Source organism: Callorhinus ursinus, unplaced genomic scaffold (genome assembly GCF_003265705.2).
Source record: "Callorhinus ursinus isolate GAN/ISIS: 27379988/994484 unplaced genomic scaffold, GSC_fseal_2.0 scaffold11, whole genome shotgun sequence".
In the NCBI taxonomy this organism is placed as follows: Eukaryota; Metazoa; Chordata; class Mammalia; order Carnivora; family Otariidae; genus Callorhinus; species Callorhinus ursinus.
Genome location: NW_027397073.1, coordinates 23,772,232 through 23,789,865, shown reverse-complemented (window position 1 = coordinate 23,789,865; position 17,634 = coordinate 23,772,232). Strand labels below are relative to the sequence as shown.

The 17,634-nt window shown below is 42.7% G+C and overlaps 1 protein-coding gene across 3 annotated transcripts in view; it reads right to left on the bottom strand.

Annotated features, from left to right (window-relative positions):
* Positions 1-17,634, bottom strand: part of MYO5B (myosin VB) — a 345,264-nt gene that overhangs the window by 174,500 nt on the left and 153,130 nt on the right. For all 3 annotated transcript variants that reach the window (XM_025886612.2, XM_073898217.1, XM_073898218.1), the window contains exons 3-4: positions 10,606-10,777; positions 7,080-7,224 (exon numbers count right to left, since the gene is read on the bottom strand). In XM_025886612.2, coding sequence (XP_025742397.2) covers positions 7,080-7,224; positions 10,606-10,777 — 317 coding nt within the window. The remainder of the gene's footprint in view (positions 1-7,079; positions 7,225-10,605; positions 10,778-17,634) is intronic.

Genomic DNA, 17,634 nt, shown 5'->3' with positions numbered 1-17,634 from the left:
GGCTTTTGTGGTGTCCTGAGGACCCGAATCTGCTCTGTTCTGGAAGACCATCTGGACCAATCAGTAAGCACCACCGAGGGAGACAGGCTTCTCGGCTACTTCAGGGGGTTTCAGGGCAAACTGACCAGGCCTGGCTTCCAGCATCACCCGTTTACTCTCTTCATGACCTTGGAGGATTATTCAACATCCTCAAGTCTCTATCCTTGTCCACATGGTGGGAATAACTGATTTCACTTGGAGAAATTAATATATTGATTCTTTCTATTCTCCCTTGAACACCAATTATATGCCCTAAGGCAAGTGCTAGTGATACAAGAGTAGAACATAACACACTGTGCCAGTGTCTCACACAATAACTGCCTTTCATTATACAGAAGTTATTTACAACAGACAAGTTATATCCATAACAACCTAAGCTGCTCACAAGATGTCCCCCATCCTCAGAATGTGCAGAAAGAAAAGATTATGAAATAGGACCCACTGGACGAAAAAGGTTCTTTGAACTTTCTTTGCATCCTACTACTTCTTTATCTAATAAGCTCTAAGATGTCTCCGTGCTCTAGGTCAGCGTTTCTCAGAGAGTGACGGCAGTCCCTTGAGAATTCCTGAAAACCTTGTTCTAAGCATAATTTGCAAAACCAGCCTAACACATCCCCACCTTGGAGACTCAGAATGCATGTCAACATCACTGCTCTGAGCAGCTCCATGTTAAAGTTGCTTCACACTGGATTAATCCAGTGGTTCCCAAACTTGTTTGGCCATCTTTACCCCTGTTAATAGCATGCACCCTGTTTTCCCGAAGTCAAGCCCAGCCTGCACGGGTCTCCAGTCTGGCTCCCCACTGTACAGTCCACAGCCCCCTACAGGCCCTCTCACCATGTAGGTTACATTTACTGGGGTACTGGCCCCTGATCATACCTTCTGTTTTTAATAGCTTGAGATAAAATCCCCAGAACACACAATTCGCTATTTTGAAGGGTACAATTCAAAGGGTTTTAAGTAAATTTAATTGTACATCCATCACCACAGTTTTAGAACATTTTCACCACCCCCCCCCAAAATACCTGTAAGCAAACACTACCCATTTCACCTCTAACCTCAAGCCCTAGACAAATAATAACGCACTCTGTCTCTAGATTTGTTTGTTCTGGACACTCACAGAAGTGGAATCATACAATATGTGGTCTTCTTGTGTGTCTGGCTTCTTCCACTCAGGTTTTCAAGGTTCATCCATGTGGTAGCATGTATCAGGACTTTGTCCCTTTTTATGGCCAAATATTCCACTGTATGGATGTACATTTCATTTATCCATTCATTCGCTGATGGTTATTTAGGTTATTTTCACCTTTTGGCTATTATGAGTAAGGCTATTATGAACATTTGTATATGAGCTTCTACATGAACCCCTTTTCACTTCTCTCGGGTATATATCTAAGAGCAGAATTGCTGAGTCATGTGGTAATCGTGCTTAACCTGAGAAACTGCCAAAGTATTTTCTAAAGCAGCTACACATTTTATACTCCCACTGGCAGCATGGGAATATTCTCATTTCTCCACATCATCACCAACACTTGTCATTCTTTTTGCTCTGACATCCCAAGGGGTGGGAAGCAGTAGGTCATAGTGGCTTTGTGCCCATGCCTTTGATGCCCCACTCCTGAGGTGATCTCTATTCCAATCATGCAGACGCCTTCTTCTATGTATCCTATGAATTCATCAAGACCCACCTCAAACCCTCCCGTTTTCTCGGACCATCTGTAACCGTCAAGATTCCAGGCCCAATTCCGACAACCCCATGCATGGCTTTTATTTACACTTCCTGCAGTTACAGGTGTTTTGGCCAACTAGGGCTTCTCTCCCCAATCAGACTCTGCACTCCTTCAGAGTCCAGGAATGTTCTTACAGTTTTCGGTGTTCATTCAGTAAGGAACCTATCAAATAACGGAACCACACAAATGCCTGCGGCTACAGTTTAGTGCAGGAGCTGAGGCTGAGGTGGGTAAAACGAAGAGTGGGCATTCTGAATCTTGGCCTGGGAGAAAGGAGAAGTAGAGTAGCAAGCAGTGGAGGTGAGTCCCCTCTCAGAGGGAATATAGGTTCTAATGCAGAGGCTGGAATTCATGAATGTGAGATTTCATACGATTTTAACTTGTTTTTTTTTTTAAAGAAAGATTTTATTTCTTTGAGAGACTGTGCATGCATGAGATGGGGGTGTGGGGTGGGCAAGAGGCAGAGGGAGAGGGACAGAGGGAATCCCAAGAAGGCTCCCATGCTAAGAGTGGAGCCAGATGCAGGGCTCGATCTCACGACCCTGAGATCATGACCTGAGCCAAAACCAAGAGTCGGACACTCAACCAACTGAGCCACCCAGGTACCCCTAACCTTTTTCTTCACTGTGAATCTCCATTTACTCTCAAGTCTAGTTTTGCTGAATTCAGCAGGGGTAGGGACAGTGACCAATCGTTGGCTGTCCTTGTGTTTCCTCCTCCTTTCCTCCAGCATGGCCGGGCTCTGCAGCAGCGATCAGGATGGGGATGATGGTCTGTATCTATCCCTTTGAGCTTTGACAGGATCCCCCACCCACCCATCCACCCACCCAGAGCTACAAGAGTTGGAAAGTCCCTGATGTGAGCCACATCAAGAAAGAAAATCTATACGGTCAACTAATTGTTGACAAAGCAGGAAAGAATATCCAATGGAAAAGAGACAGTGTCTTCAACAAAAGGTGTTAGGAAAACTTCAGCACCATGAAGAATGAAACTGGACCACTTATACCACACACAAAAATAAACTCAAAATGGATGAAAAACCTAAATGTGAGACAGGAAACCATCAAAATCCTAGAGGACGACACTGGCAGCAACCTCTTTGACCTCGGCCATAGCAACTTCTTGCTAGATATGTCACCAGAGGCAAGGGAAACAAAAGCAAACATGAGCTATTGGGACCTCATCAAGATAAAAAGCTTCTGCACAGTGGAGGAAACAGTCAACAACACTGAAAGGCAGCCTACAGAATGGGAGAAGACATTTGCAAAGGACATAGCTGATAAAGCATTAGTATCTAAAATCTATAAAGAGCTTATCAAACTCAATACCCCCAAAACAAATAATCCAGTTAAGAAATGGGCAGAAGACATGAATAGACACTTTTCCAAAGACATCCAGATGGTTAACAGACATATGAAAAGATGCTCAACATCACTCATCGGGGAAATACAAATCAAAACCATGATGAGATACCACCTCACACCTGTCAGAATGGCTACAATCAACAACACAGGAAACAACAGATGTTGGCAAGGATGTGGAGAAAGGGGAACCCCCTCACACTGTTGGTGGGAATGCAAACTGGTGTAACCACTCTGGAAAACAGTATGGAGGTTCCTCAAAAAGCTAAAAATAGAACTACCCTACAATCTAGCAATTGCACTACTATTTACCCGAAGGATACACACACAGTGATCCGAAGGGGTACATGCACCCTGATGTTTATAGCAGCATTATCAACAATAGCCAAACTATGGAAAGGCCCCATGTGTCCACCAACTGACAAACAGATAAAGATGTGGTATAAATACATACACACACACACAGGAATATTACTCAGCCATCAAAAAGAATGAAATCTTGCTATTTGCAATGACATGGATGGAGCTAGAGTATATTATGCTAAGTGAAATGAGTCAGAGAAAGACAAATGCCATGTGATTTCACTCATGTGGAATTTAACAAAACAAAACAGATGAACATATGGGAAGGGGGGAAAAAGAGGGAAATAAACCATAAGAGACTCTTAACGATAGAGAACTGAGGGTTGATGGAAGGAGGTGGGTGGGGGATGGGCTAAATGGGTGATGGGTATTAAGGAGGCTACTTGTTTTGACGAGCACTGAGTGTTATACGTAAGTGATGAATCACTAAATTCTACTCCTGAAACCAATATTACACTCTATGGTAACTAGGATTTAAATAAAAACTTGAAAGAAAAAAAAAATCAAATCAAATCCCTGGTGAATCAAGAGAAAGAACTGAATTCAAGGCCAACTAAGTCACAGTCTCCCAAGACTGGAAGTCATTAACTTTGGTTCCTTACACCCTTTATTTCACCCAACTGTTAGAGGCTTAGGTGCAAAGCACACTGTGCTAGGCCGTGGCTACTTGAATCGCATAATTATTTCAACAACTACTGATGAATCGACAAAGGGCACAACACAGCAAGTATTGTTAAATGAATGTGTTCTAGCATCTGGAATTGACAGAGAAGGTTCATACTGGAAATACAGCAAAAACTTTCCTGCACAACAAAGATTCTGCTGGGGCTTCCAATGCCTGTCTCAGATCAGTAACAGAAACCCGGAGCTGCTGACACCAGAACATTCAAAAATAGCTCTCTCCTACGGCCACATGTGCTGGTCTTACACTTCTAATGCACGTTCATGAGCAAAAATTGCATAAGAATTTCAGCAAAATTACTTGGCTACATGCTAGGACTCAGTGAATAAAATGAATATAAACCTTAAAACCCTAAAGGAAGCAATTCCTGGTCCAACTTTAACATCCAAGCCTCTTAACTGTCAAATTCATAATCCTAGGCCAAGACCGTATCACTACCACCCTGTACAACCACATCCCCTTCCCTCTACGAGGCATGAACACGGACCTAAACAAGTGAAATAACGCAAGTGTAGGATAACCATGAGCCCAGCTTTAGGCACGGAAGGGAAGAAGGGAGGCATTTAGGCAGAGGACCTATGGTGTGGGTAACACCAGAGGCTAGGAGATTCTCAAAGCTATCGGGGGCACCCCAAGACATCTTTGGTAAAAAACAAAACAAAACAAAACAAAAACCCAAACCAGCAACTTTGGCTACATCTAAGTGCAACTGGGTAAAAGAAGAATGGGACAAAAAACAATGATCAATGACATCCATCAAAAGTCAAAGAGCTGCCACAACCTTTAGCATGGTAGGAAGTCATCAGAACCAACCTACACTCACCTCCTTTTCGTTTTTAAGATTTTACAAAGAGACAGAGTGCACATATGCACTTAGGAGAGGGGCAGAGGGAGAGAACCTCCAGCAGACTCCTCACTGCACGCAGAGCCCGATATGGGCTCAATCTGACAACCCATGACATCATGACCTGAGCCAAAACCAAGAGCCGGACATTCAAATGACTGAGCCACCCACGCGCCCCTCACCTTCTGTTTTATACCCACAAAGAAATCATCCTCCAAAAAAGGAAGGAAGATAGTGGAAGACTCAGCTTAAGTGATTCTCCCAAGGCATGGGAGACTGTCCTGACCCCAGGTCTCTCTCCACTGTGCCATACACTTGACCTCCCACAGTAATACCTGAGTAGGGCTGTGTACTAAAACACTGAAGCACATTAATCCATTCTTCTCTCCACATGACCTGACCTTGAAACATGCTTTCAGTCAGGAGGTTTGCATCAATAAGTTATCAAGCTAAGTGATTTCTGGTCAGGCCCTGAAGTAGATTGATACAGTATGTGGTCTTTCTTAAGGTATTAGAGATGTCAAAGGTGGAGACCCCTTTAGCACCCCCGTCTCCTGCCATACTTTAGAGAAATAAAATGGTTATGGATCATTCTATCTGTTGAATTGCTCAGTTCTCCCATCACTGCTCATGTTGAACCTGGTCAGTATAGATCCATACAGAAGCAGAACTTTCTGTATACTGAGTTTCACAACCAGCAATAAAACACTAAATCAGTAAACAAGCCTACAAGGAGAGCCTTCCTTCGTGAAAACTTTCACTGGGCTGAAAATTATACTCTGAAATCCACTGAAAAACAGACCATCTTAAATGGGATTCTCCTCTCACTAAATTAGCCAAAGCAGCCCTCCTGCCCACAAAGGACTTTCCTGAGTTTGCTAGCTCCATAAGGAGTTCTCTAGAGATGGCAAGAAAGATTTGGTTGAAAAGATCCAGCATGTTAGTTTTAATAGGAATATGCATTTCTACCAAAACTTCGGTGAAACTTTCTTTCCCTACCGTAAGCCTGAATAGTTCAAGACCATCGGTGTGGTGATTAGTTTTATGTGTCAACTTAGCTAGGCCATAGTACCCAGACATTTGATCAAACACTAGTCAAGATAATGCTGGTGAAGATATTTTTTAAGAGGAGATTAGCATTTCAATCAGATTTTTTTTTTTAACCCATTACCCTTCATAATGTGGGTGGGCCTCAACCAATCAGATGAAGGCCCTAAGGGGTGGGGGGGGGTAAATGACCTTCCCGGAAGAGAGAATTATGGTAGCATACTGGCTTCAGACTTGAAATACAACATCAACTCCTCTGTGGGTCTCCAGCCTGCCAGCCTACCCTGCAGATTTTGGATTTGTCCAAGCCTGCCCAACTATGGGAGACCATTCCTTAAAATAAACACACACACACACACACACACACACACACACACACACACACACACACACACACCCTCTTTCTTTCCCTGCTACTGGTTCTCTTTCCCTGCAGAACCCCAATAGAATCACCTAGCCCATTTTCCAATGAAACAGACCTGAACCCATAGAGCAAAACTGAGATTTACTTTAGTCCCTAAAGTGAACTCTAAAGCGAAACAAAAAACCTCAAACCACTATGCATAACTCCTATTTCGAAATTCCTTTTTCAAATATTTGGTATCTCAGGAAGTTATGAGAGTCCTGGTTCCTTCAAAGGCAGTGAGCCTTCAGCGGGATCTGTGAAACAAATGGTGATGCTAGAAAATGAATTTGTTACACCAGGAGGGGAGGAAAAAAATCCAAAAGGCGGTCAAGGAGAGATGAAATCCCACAGCATTTATTTCATTGCTCAGAAAATGAACTAAGTCTTAGGAGCAACTGCTCTTCAAGCATAGGTTCAGGTTCACAGGATGAAGACAACGAGAGGAAATGCAGCGAGAACTAGAACCTGGGCTGGTTCTGTTCCCATTACTTTTACTCAATCTGGAATCACCACTCAACCACTGGGCAAAAGCAGCCAAGGAAGGTAGAAACTTCCCTTTCTGCCCTCTGATGACCCAAAAGGACTGCTGGACTGAGGTTCTTCTTACCTGGCCATTTGCTTATAGGCTTCTTCCGCCACAGCAAAGATGTGGGGGTCCATGTCCCCCATGTTTTGGCCGCTGTAGGCATAGATGACATCTTGACCATAGATTGGCAACTGTTCGTAAGGATTAATGGCAACAAGCACGATACCTGCAAACAGAGAATGCAGTCAGATTCTGAGAGCAAGATGGCCACTTGGCATCGGCCTTTTAAAGGCTCTTGTTTATATACATCAAAACTAAACAAGGAGTAAGAGAATAAATCATAACCAATCACTCAACTAAATCAAGATGTATCTGAATCTTCACCAGGTACTGTGCTAGGCCCTGGTGGAGCAAAGAAAGCTGGGCCTCCAGATACCCTAGAGCATGGAAGAAGCACATGTACGTACATGCATGTATACAAATGCTCAATGAACGACACTCCTAAAATACATATGAAATGTTGCACAATCAGATCTTGTCTCAGCTGGTTAACAACTGTGGGACTCTGGCAAATTACTTATTCTCTAAGTGCCTCAGCCTCCTGGACTATAAAACTGGGAATAGTAATTACCTTTACCTGCTGGTCCTGAGGATAACGATGAATAAAGAACTCTTGGACCAGCATCTTGCATAGTAAGCACAGAGTGTTAGATTTTTATTAGCTCCCATCACTTTGTATCATGTATTTTTTTTTTTTAAAGTTTTGTAGCCCCCGAAAGTATGTCACAATGATGGCCTCAATGAATACATGTTGCATGAAGAGTCAGCAAACCGTCTAACATCCTAGATCTTTTATGGAAGGGCAGGGTAATATCTGAGAATTTAAGAATAAAAATGAACTCCAATCTTTAAGAAATTCATGCCTTTTTCTTTCCTATAAGAGCATATTCTGAATCTCAAGAAAACCACTGACAGGGGTACAAAAAAAAAAATCTGAGCTTTTCCAGTCCTGTGGGGAAGCAGAAATAAGAATGCAAAGATCATTGCCAAGATGGGGGATTGCCTACATTGTGTCCCCCTCTGGTGTTTGAAAAGGTACACGAGAAAATAAGAGAATGGGAAAAATATTCCCCCCGCAAAAATGTATCTGATAAAGGAGTGATATCCAAAACAAATAAAAAACTCTTAAAACTCATCAGAAAATGATCCACCTGATTGAAAAATGGTTAAAAGATCTAAAGAGATCTCACTTTAAGATCTAGAGATGGCAAATAGGCACATCATATATCATTAGGGAAGTACAAATTACAACTCTAAGGGGATACCACCATACACATAATCAAATGGCCAAAACCCAGAACAGGGACAACACCAAATGCTGGTGAGGATGTGGAGCAATGGAAAATTCTCCTTCATTGCTGGTGGAAGGCAAAATGGTATAGCCACTTTGGCTGTTTCTTACAAAACATACTCTTACCGTATGATTCAGCTTTCACGCTCCTTGGTATTTATCCAAAGGGATTGAAAACTTACATCGATGCTAACACCTGCACGTGGATGTTCACAGCAGCTCTGACAACTGCCAAAACTTAGAAGCAACTAAGAGGGCCTTCCATAAGTGACTCAAACCGTGATACATGCAGATAATGGAATGTTAGTGTTATAAAAAGTGGTTTATCAAGGTGTGAAAAGACATGGAGAAAACCTAAACGCGTATTACTTAGTGAAAGCAGCCAATGCGGAAAGGCTGCCTGATTCCAACTCTATGATGTTCCATAAAAGGCAAAATGGAGGCAGCAGGATAGATCAGTGGTTGCCAGGGGCTGGGGGGAGGGAGGAATGCAGAGGCAGAGCACAGGGGATCTGAGGGCAGTGAAACTACTGTTAAGATACCATAATGGTGGATACATGTCATTATACATCTGTCCAAACCCATAGAATGTCCACCACTAAGCGTGAGCCCTAATGGAAACTACAGACTTTGGGTAATAATGATGTGTCACTGTGGGTTCATCAGTTGTAACAAACGTACCACGCTTGAACAGAATGTTAATAGGAGATGAGGCTGAGCATGTGTTGGGGGGAGGGAGGTGTTATATGGGAAATCTCTATCTTCTACTCAATTTTGCTGTGAACCTAAATGCAGTTGCTTTAAAAAGTCTATTTAAAAGAGGAAAAAATACCAGAGAATACTTGGAATCATCTGGTGTACTACATTTCAGGCTAAGGGAGAGAAAGAACACCCACCAACTTTCAAATGGAAGTTTGCCTGAAAAGACAACCTAGACCAAAAAATAAGGCCCAGAACTGATATATTCCATCTAAAGCTAATGACTTGGAGGTCTCTTAAAAACAGCCTTAGTATGTTGTACTCATTGTTAGAGGATTGTATAAAAGCCTAATTCATGTAACATTCAAATTTCGTATTATACTCTAAGGTCACACATTTTCCTAAAATGTCTGAAAGCCACTTTCAGAGCAGAAAGGAGTGTTTCCTGAGGACTCTGTATTCTGCGCCATGTTGGTTACTCTGAACAGCTGAAGCCAGAGGTGCCAAGGGTCATTTGGAGAATTACGTACAGACACCAGGACCTCTTTTAGAAGGGAGGACTTTAAAAAATGAAGCTGATGGTGATTTATTCCTTTCTCCCAAAAAGGGAGATTTTATTTTTTTATTTTTTGGAAAAAGCCCAACTTATTAAAGCCTCTGACAACTGATGGTCTTTTTCAAATAAAATTCCCACTAGCATTTGGGCTGAAGGAGTTTTGGGGAAACTACTTCTCAAGCACTGAAGTCTAGCAGAAAAGCTCACCAGAACTCAGTAGCCAACCAACCGATTCCAAGCCAAAGTGCAACAGCACAGTGAGAAGAACTCTGGTCCTGGGGCCCCCCCTCGTGATCAAGAGGGGGGACCAGGGCTCTGAAGCACAGCAGGGATGACCCCCCCCACCAAAGCAGCCCGTGGCCTGACTGCTCAGCCACACCCTGAAATGGTTTGCTCCTCAGACAAGGATTTACAGGGCTCTGGTTTTCACCACACCACTTCATACTCACAAAAAAAAAAAAAAAAAAAAGAATGTAGGAAATTGAGAAGTTTCAAGAAAAACAAAAACGAGAATTTTAGGACTTTTAAAGCATTTGTCATGTTTTCTGCTCGTGAATTCAACAAATATTCATCATGCATCATGTTCGTACATGGCAAGGGAGAGGGTCAAAGGCAGCACTTCCCTAGGCTGAGAACAGAAGCCAGTCGGGCATCTATTTCCAGGAGTGTGCTCAATGAGGACAGCAGACACCCGAGCTAGGACCCTGGGATGCCTTTACTCCTCTCCTACAGACTCTAGGACTACGCCGAAGTCGGTCAAGCCACATGGTGTGGCCCATTTCTTCCCTGGTTGAGCTGTGATTAACACCAATCATCCTCCAGGGATGTAGGGCAGCCTCATTAAGCCACATTCTCTGATTGCAAACCTTTCAAGTGTCGCAGATGAGAGGTACTTAAGAGAATACTAGTAGGATTCCTAACTATTAAAGAGTTGAACACGTAAAGTCTGAAGATTGTAAGTACTTTCAAACCCACGCAGCCAACAGATGCACACCACTTACCACAGTAAGTGTAGATATGGTTCGACTCCAAGAAACGGACCTTTAAATTATGCAAAACCGCAGGCTCGTGTAGGTAGCTAAGGGCAGTTAGGTCATTTTCTCCCACCAGGATATCCGGATTCCGCAGAAAAGGCAGCTGGTTGCTTTGAACATCAATGGGGTATTCCCGAATCTAAAGAAATGCAAGTAAGAGACACAGAAAGGCAGGGTTAGGAACCATGTAGCCTGCATTCAATGTCTTCTCTTGTCCTCTAGGATCACTGCCCTAACATGTTCGTAAGTGATGAAGACCAATAACCCATTTTAAAGAAGGGCCAACTGAACAAAATGCTTGTCTTGCAATAGAGACCAGCCCACGTGGAAAACTTGCCGGTGACATAATCCCAATGTATCGAGGTAAAAATGAATGAATGACATGAGAGATGTGGAAGCACAACGAGATTTAATGATGTATTCTACTGGCTTGTTGAATTAATCCTTAGGGGGTCTTTAATCCTGGTTGCAATAGGAGTACTGCTCCTCCTCCCATGCACAAACCTTCTTTGGCCTCATTTAAGGCTGCTGCTTTCCTCTCCCCCATCAACCGACCCATTCACTTTTTATTGGGATCGCCTTGCAACTAAGTGCTCTGCATAAATGCCCTCAAATTGTACATATATTCTTTGACAAGCTGACTACAAGCTACTCCAGGGAAGTCATTTTACTTTGACCTAACATAGGATAGAAGCTTGAGATATACACATGCGGGTCATCAGGGAGTCTCAAAGGCAAAATGCTATCCTTGTATCCTTAGCATAACACTTGGACGTGAGTACTCCAAAGATGTTTATTGATAGGGTATATTTACAACAGACCCATGGATATACATATTTATGTAATAAAAAGATGTTCTTTAGTGTGTAAATAGGAGAATCTTGGCTATGGCTTACAATGTTTTAAGTTTTTTATGGTGTTCTTTAAAATCTGAGAGCTTGTAAAAAACAGTTTCTCAAACACTACTTAATGTGTGGGCAGAGTCTGGGGTGGGACCCAGGAATCTGAAATTAAAAAAAAAAAAAAAACCCACAAGTAGTTCTGCAACAGGTGGTCTATAGATATTTTAAGAACAACTCTTCTATATAAGTCTTTCAGGAAATTCTATGGACATAGCCCCAATTTACTTTAATAACAGTTTTTTTTTAAACATAAATATCAATGTTCTCTCCTGTCCCACTTTTAGATGGTCTTGCACAACCAGATCTTAAAGTATATTATAGCCAGCAAGTACAGTAATGGTGCTAAAATCGGCAGATAGAGGAAACCTAATAGCAGATCCAGAAATAAATGAAGGCACAGAAGAAAAATTTGTTCATAACACTGAAGTCATTAAAAGTAATTTCCCCTATAACAGTAGGTAAACTTGAAGCTATTTAGAGAAAAAGAACTGAGCCACTGTTCTATTCTCATTCCCTCATACAAAGTAAGTTTTAGATAAAACAAAAAATAAAACCAAAATAAAGAAAACGTAGTCAGTTTTAAAAGCTTCGGAAGGAAGTACTTTTAAAGAATGATGAAGAGTCAGAAGTCTGTTAAAAAATTTTTGTATTTTGACTATCAATAGAATTTTTAAGCCATCATAAAACACACCACAGAGTAAAATGAGAGAAGGGGACAAGGATTTTGCATTACATAACAGAATTAATCTTAGTAGCCAAAGTTTTAAGAAGCCAAAAAGAAAACCAATACCCCAACAGAAAATAATGTAAGGAATACAAGCCACAAAAAGAACTACAGACAACATGAAAACTATTCAATTGCCATTAACCAAAGAGATACAAGTAATAGATTAGCAGCACCATTATCCACCACATAAGCAAAGGTGTAGAAACTGGTAAGACCCTCAGTACAAAGGATGTGGCCAAACAGGTGTACCGCGCCCAGGTTCAGATGGATTGACCTTTTTAGAAGGCAGCTGGTAACACCCTGCCAGACCCTTTCATGAAGACACTCTTTCTTGGCCTCAGGAGACAATCTCACATATATGGGTAAAGATCTCAATAACCTATCCATCGTGAAAGTAACACCTGACATACACCTGTATTTATAGGCCAGCAGCTACCCACAGCATCCCGCTGAATTTATGAAGAGGCAGGTTACAGAATGAAATATAGAATTCCTTTTTTTTTTTTGAAAACTATGTTAAAGTCTCTGTGGAACGACATCCCCACAAATTATCAACAGTTAGCCATGTTAGTGAGGTTTTCTTTATACAGGTTCCTGTGGGGAGTGTGGGGGCACTCTTCTTTTTGTGAAAAGGTCTTTTATCAAATTTACTCCATACAGGAGATGGGGCAGGATACAAAATTTCCAGAAGATAGGCAACAAGGGGAAATGGACTATGTTGAGATTTAAGTTCTAGAGGTGATGGCTCTCCCTGCCACCTTTCACCTTTAGCTGAGTCACTGCTGTCACCGGGACTCTAACATGACCCTCCCTCTCCCTGAGTCTTTCTGCAGACCTCCCCATGGAGATGCCCTCACCCCTGGAGCAGCACGTTCGCTCTTCATGTCCCGTGTGGCCCTGCACCCCCCTCCCACCCCTGGTACACAGCACAGAACTCAGCCAAGTGCAGAACTGCAGGGCTCACCTAGCTCAGCCCCTCGTTTTTCAGATTAGAAAACGGGGACCTGAGCTCCAACTCTTTTAAACCCTGAGACAGAAACGCTACCATTCCAACTTTCCTCAGATGAAATACTCTCTCAAAAACTCTCCCTCAAGCACATAGAGGGAAACACATATGTGATTTTGTGAAAAGAAGGGCCACAAATAAGCCAGCGGTACTGGTTACAGTAGAATTGGTAAGTAAAAATGCCCAGAGCTGTAGCAAGGATGGAGGAGGTGCAAGCTCAGCAATAGACGGAACAGATTCTGTGGTGTGTGTACATCCAGAGGGAATCAGGGAATGAGACACTTAAGGGTTTGTTTAATAGGATTTTGATTCCAACACTGCTGTTAGTATCGAACGTTCACAGCTAACAGGGTTTTATTTGAAATCTAAGCATTTAGGATGTGATCAGGGACCATGAAAACTTCCCGGCACAAAAGACTTCACAATGTAGTAACTGGGCCATTGGAGGTGTAGAGGTGAATAAACACTCATGACAAGATTTAATTCTCAGTCACCCACGCGTAATGAGCCTTGACCCCTCCCTCCGGACGAACAGATGGCCATCTCCAATTGGTCCTCATCTAGCATATTAGGACTAGCCAAAACTTGAGAATATAGAGAAAGAAGTTAAGGGATTGGTCCATACTTGTACTTTCTAATAGGGCAGTATGTGTGGCTACTGAAATTAAATTCAGTGAAATTAAATACATTCAAAACTTCAGTTTCTCAGCCACACTAGTCCCATTTCAAGGGCCCAACAGATACATGTGGCCAGACTACCATACTGGCCAGTACAGACAGACCACATTCCACTGTACCACAGTGTTCTTCTGGAGAACAAAGGTCTAGATTGCCCTATACTCTGTGGGTCTATAGTTTTAGAATACTTAGCAGGTGCTAAAAAAATATTAGCTGAATGGAATGTTGGATTTTTTTCATGACATCTCTCGTATCAACTCATATCCATGTTACACGGAACTACACAAAGAGAACATAATCCTAGAAACATCTTTGAATGACAACTCCCAACACAAAGATTTGGGGCTAAGCAGCAGCATATATGGCAGATAAAGCCAACTTTTTTCTCCTACTCTACCCATAGAACTTAGAGATCCAGAGAAAAGTAAGCTAACAGTAATATGGTTACCAGCTGGCAAGGGGTTGGTTGACCCTGAAAGGCTACACATAGTGAACTCTGGCACCCAACTAGAGAAGTCAAAATGGGCTCCAAACCATGTTGGAGCATTTAGGTATGGTCTCTACCCTACCGCGGTACATGTTCCTGCTTTGAGAAGTCAGCAAGAAACCCAGAAGTCGCTGCCCAAGGGGGTTTCAAAAAGAGTGTGCATTTAGGGGGAGTGTAAAAGGTACAGTGGAGGTACAGTCAAGTATCTCACCAAGTTTCTAATAGATTTCTAAAGATTTCTGGCCTTGACCTTTCATTTTCTAAACCCTATGCTTACAAATGTATTACATTCATTACAAGTTAGACTGAAAACCCCCACAAGGGTATAGATGGGCTGTTTTCACTGCTGTATAACCAGACCCTGTCATATCATGGCTCAACTCCTCTTAATGAATCATGAATAAATGGTGAGACAAGTAACTAAGGGAAGAAAATGGCCATAAAGGAAAACATAAAAGAAGTTTGAATTTTAAACAAAATGACAGCAGCATAAGAACATGGAGTCCAAAGTAATCTTCTGAATCCAAATTAAGCAGGAAACACAGCTTAAGCATTCTGTTTGAATCGTGGGGCCTTAGCTTGGTAGGTCTCAGCAGTGAACAATCCAGACATTTCCCCTACGAGTTAATCCAGGGTTTACTCAACCTCCACACGGTTTTCATTTAGGATGGGGGGTAGGGGCTGCTGCCCTGGGCATTTTGGGTGCTTAGCAGCACTCCTGCCCTCCACCTGCCAGATGCCAGTAGCTGACCACCCTCCTTAGGACAACTCCAAACGTATCCAGACACTGCCAAATGTCCCTTGCTGGCGGTGGGGGGTGGGTGGGGAGGACGGAGAGAACAGAGGGCAGAAATCACTGCTTCGCCCATCTCTGAGCAGAAGCAGCCAGGCAAAGCATCCCAACTGATGGGAAACCCACACAGTGGAGGAAAAGGGCAATGGTAATAGACAAATCCCTCAGGAGATGGATGCTGGCGATGGTCGCACCACGGTGTGAATACCCTTACTGCCCCTGACAGGACACGTCGGAACACGGTGAAGATGCTCATTTTTAGGTTACGTGTATTTTACAATAAAAATATGTCCATCTGAAAATTACAGCCTACTTTAGGCGAGATAACTTATTGCATTGGTAACAATATTACCAATAGATCTTTATGTGCCATTTGTTCTATAACTTCAAATGTTTTTTGTAGATGTACAATATAAACAGGATAAATACGGTCTTCATATTATTCTTGCCATCTAAACAAAGACAGTCTCATCTGTGGATTATTGAGCTATTGAAGGCAAAAAATTATTAGGTGACCAAATAAGTTTAAAAGAACAGAAATAACCAGTAAAACAAAGAGGAAAACCTACTATACTAGTCAAAGTCACTTGCACTAGGAAGTTCTACTGGGACAAGAGTATCTACCACTCTCAGCTCTGGTTTTGCCAGATGTGCATACAGCTGACACTTGCCCTGAACTGCGCTGACAAGACCTGTGGGCATTCTCCAGGTGCACAGGTCCGAGTGCACCAACGGCCAAGTACAGTGGTCCTAGTTCTTCCGCAACATTTGCTTCTTGACATAAAGAACCAAGTTGGCCATCTCCTGGCTGTAACAGCTGGATATGTTTGGCACCGTCCTCAGACTGGAATAAGAGGGGCCTTTCCCTGGGTCCTGCATCTTCGAGGGCTCCATTATTTTAAACACAAACTGGAAGCTTATGAAAGAACACGTGGTCACTCTGCCACTTGGCATCAGGCTTCAGGGCCGACACCATGAGATCGGCAACCCTCCACACACTCCTGTGACTAACACCTCCGGCTCCAAGAAAACGCTTCTGCACTCCCCTTGCCCCACATCCTTGAAATAAGACAACGGCCTCCAGGTGCCTTGAAGGTCTGTGGACTGTAACATGGCCAACGCCAGAGACGGACAGCACTTCCGAGTGTGGGGAGAAACCAGGCAGTCAAGATGCTTTAAAGGAAAGGCAAACAAGCATGTTAATCTCAACTTTCAGAGGCACAAATGCAGAGAAAATCCACCCGTGGAAATACCAATACCGGGCCCAGCGTCCAGCCCCCCGCTTCCCCACAGGCCGAGGCCAGAGACACCCACAAAACACGACAGTGTTTGCAACCACGGCAACACGACAGGAGCAGTATTTGGCAATACTCCATAATTCATGTTCCTCTTAAGTTTGTTTATATAAACATGTACAGGCACAACGTGCTTCAAGACAATGGTTCTTTATGGTGGCAGCCAGATGAAGACTGAACAGTAGAGAACTGCAAATGTATTTTTAATATATTAGATGTTTTCGTTGTCAAAAATTAGCAATGTCCATTTCACTTAAATTTTGATGAAGTATGCTTTTACTAACAGATGGAGGCTTACATCCACCCTCTTGCCCTGGCCCCACCTATGTTCAAGGGCTTGGGTATGCAAAGACACAGGTGGGGCATGTTCCCCTCCTTGAAGCTCACGTATGCCATTTCCTCTCACACTCAGGGAGGCCCCTGCACACAAGGGGTACCTGCCATGAAGGTGGCTTTGCAACAATGGATACGAACTCCAGTCAGCAAATAATCAGGGATAGATAGAACATACCCAACATCATAAAGGCTATATGCAAAAGACCCACTGCTATTATCATAGTCAATGGGGGAAAGACAGAGCTTTTCCCCTAAGGGGATGTCCACTCTCACCATTACTATTTAACACAGTACTCGAAGTCCTAGCCTCAGTAATCAGACAACAAAAAGAAATAAAAGGCATCCAAATCAGCAAGGAAGAAGTCAAACTTTCCCTCTTCACAGAAAACATGATACTCTACGTAGAAAACCTGAAAGACTCCACAAAAATTTGCTCGAATACATGCATTCTGCGAAGTTGCAGGATATAAAAGTCGACGTAGAGAAATCTGTTGCATTTCTATACACTAACAATGAAGTAGCAGAAAGAAATCAAGGAATCAATTCCATTTGCAATTGCACCAAACACCGTAAGATACCCAGGAATAAACCTAACCAAAGGGGTAAAAGATCTGTACTCTGGAAACTACAGAACACTTACGAAAGAAACTGAAGAGGACACAAGGAAATGGAAAAACGTTCCATGCTCATGGATTAGAAGAACATACATTGTTAAAATGTCTATATTATCCAAAGCAATTTACACATTTAATGCAATCCCTATCGAAATACC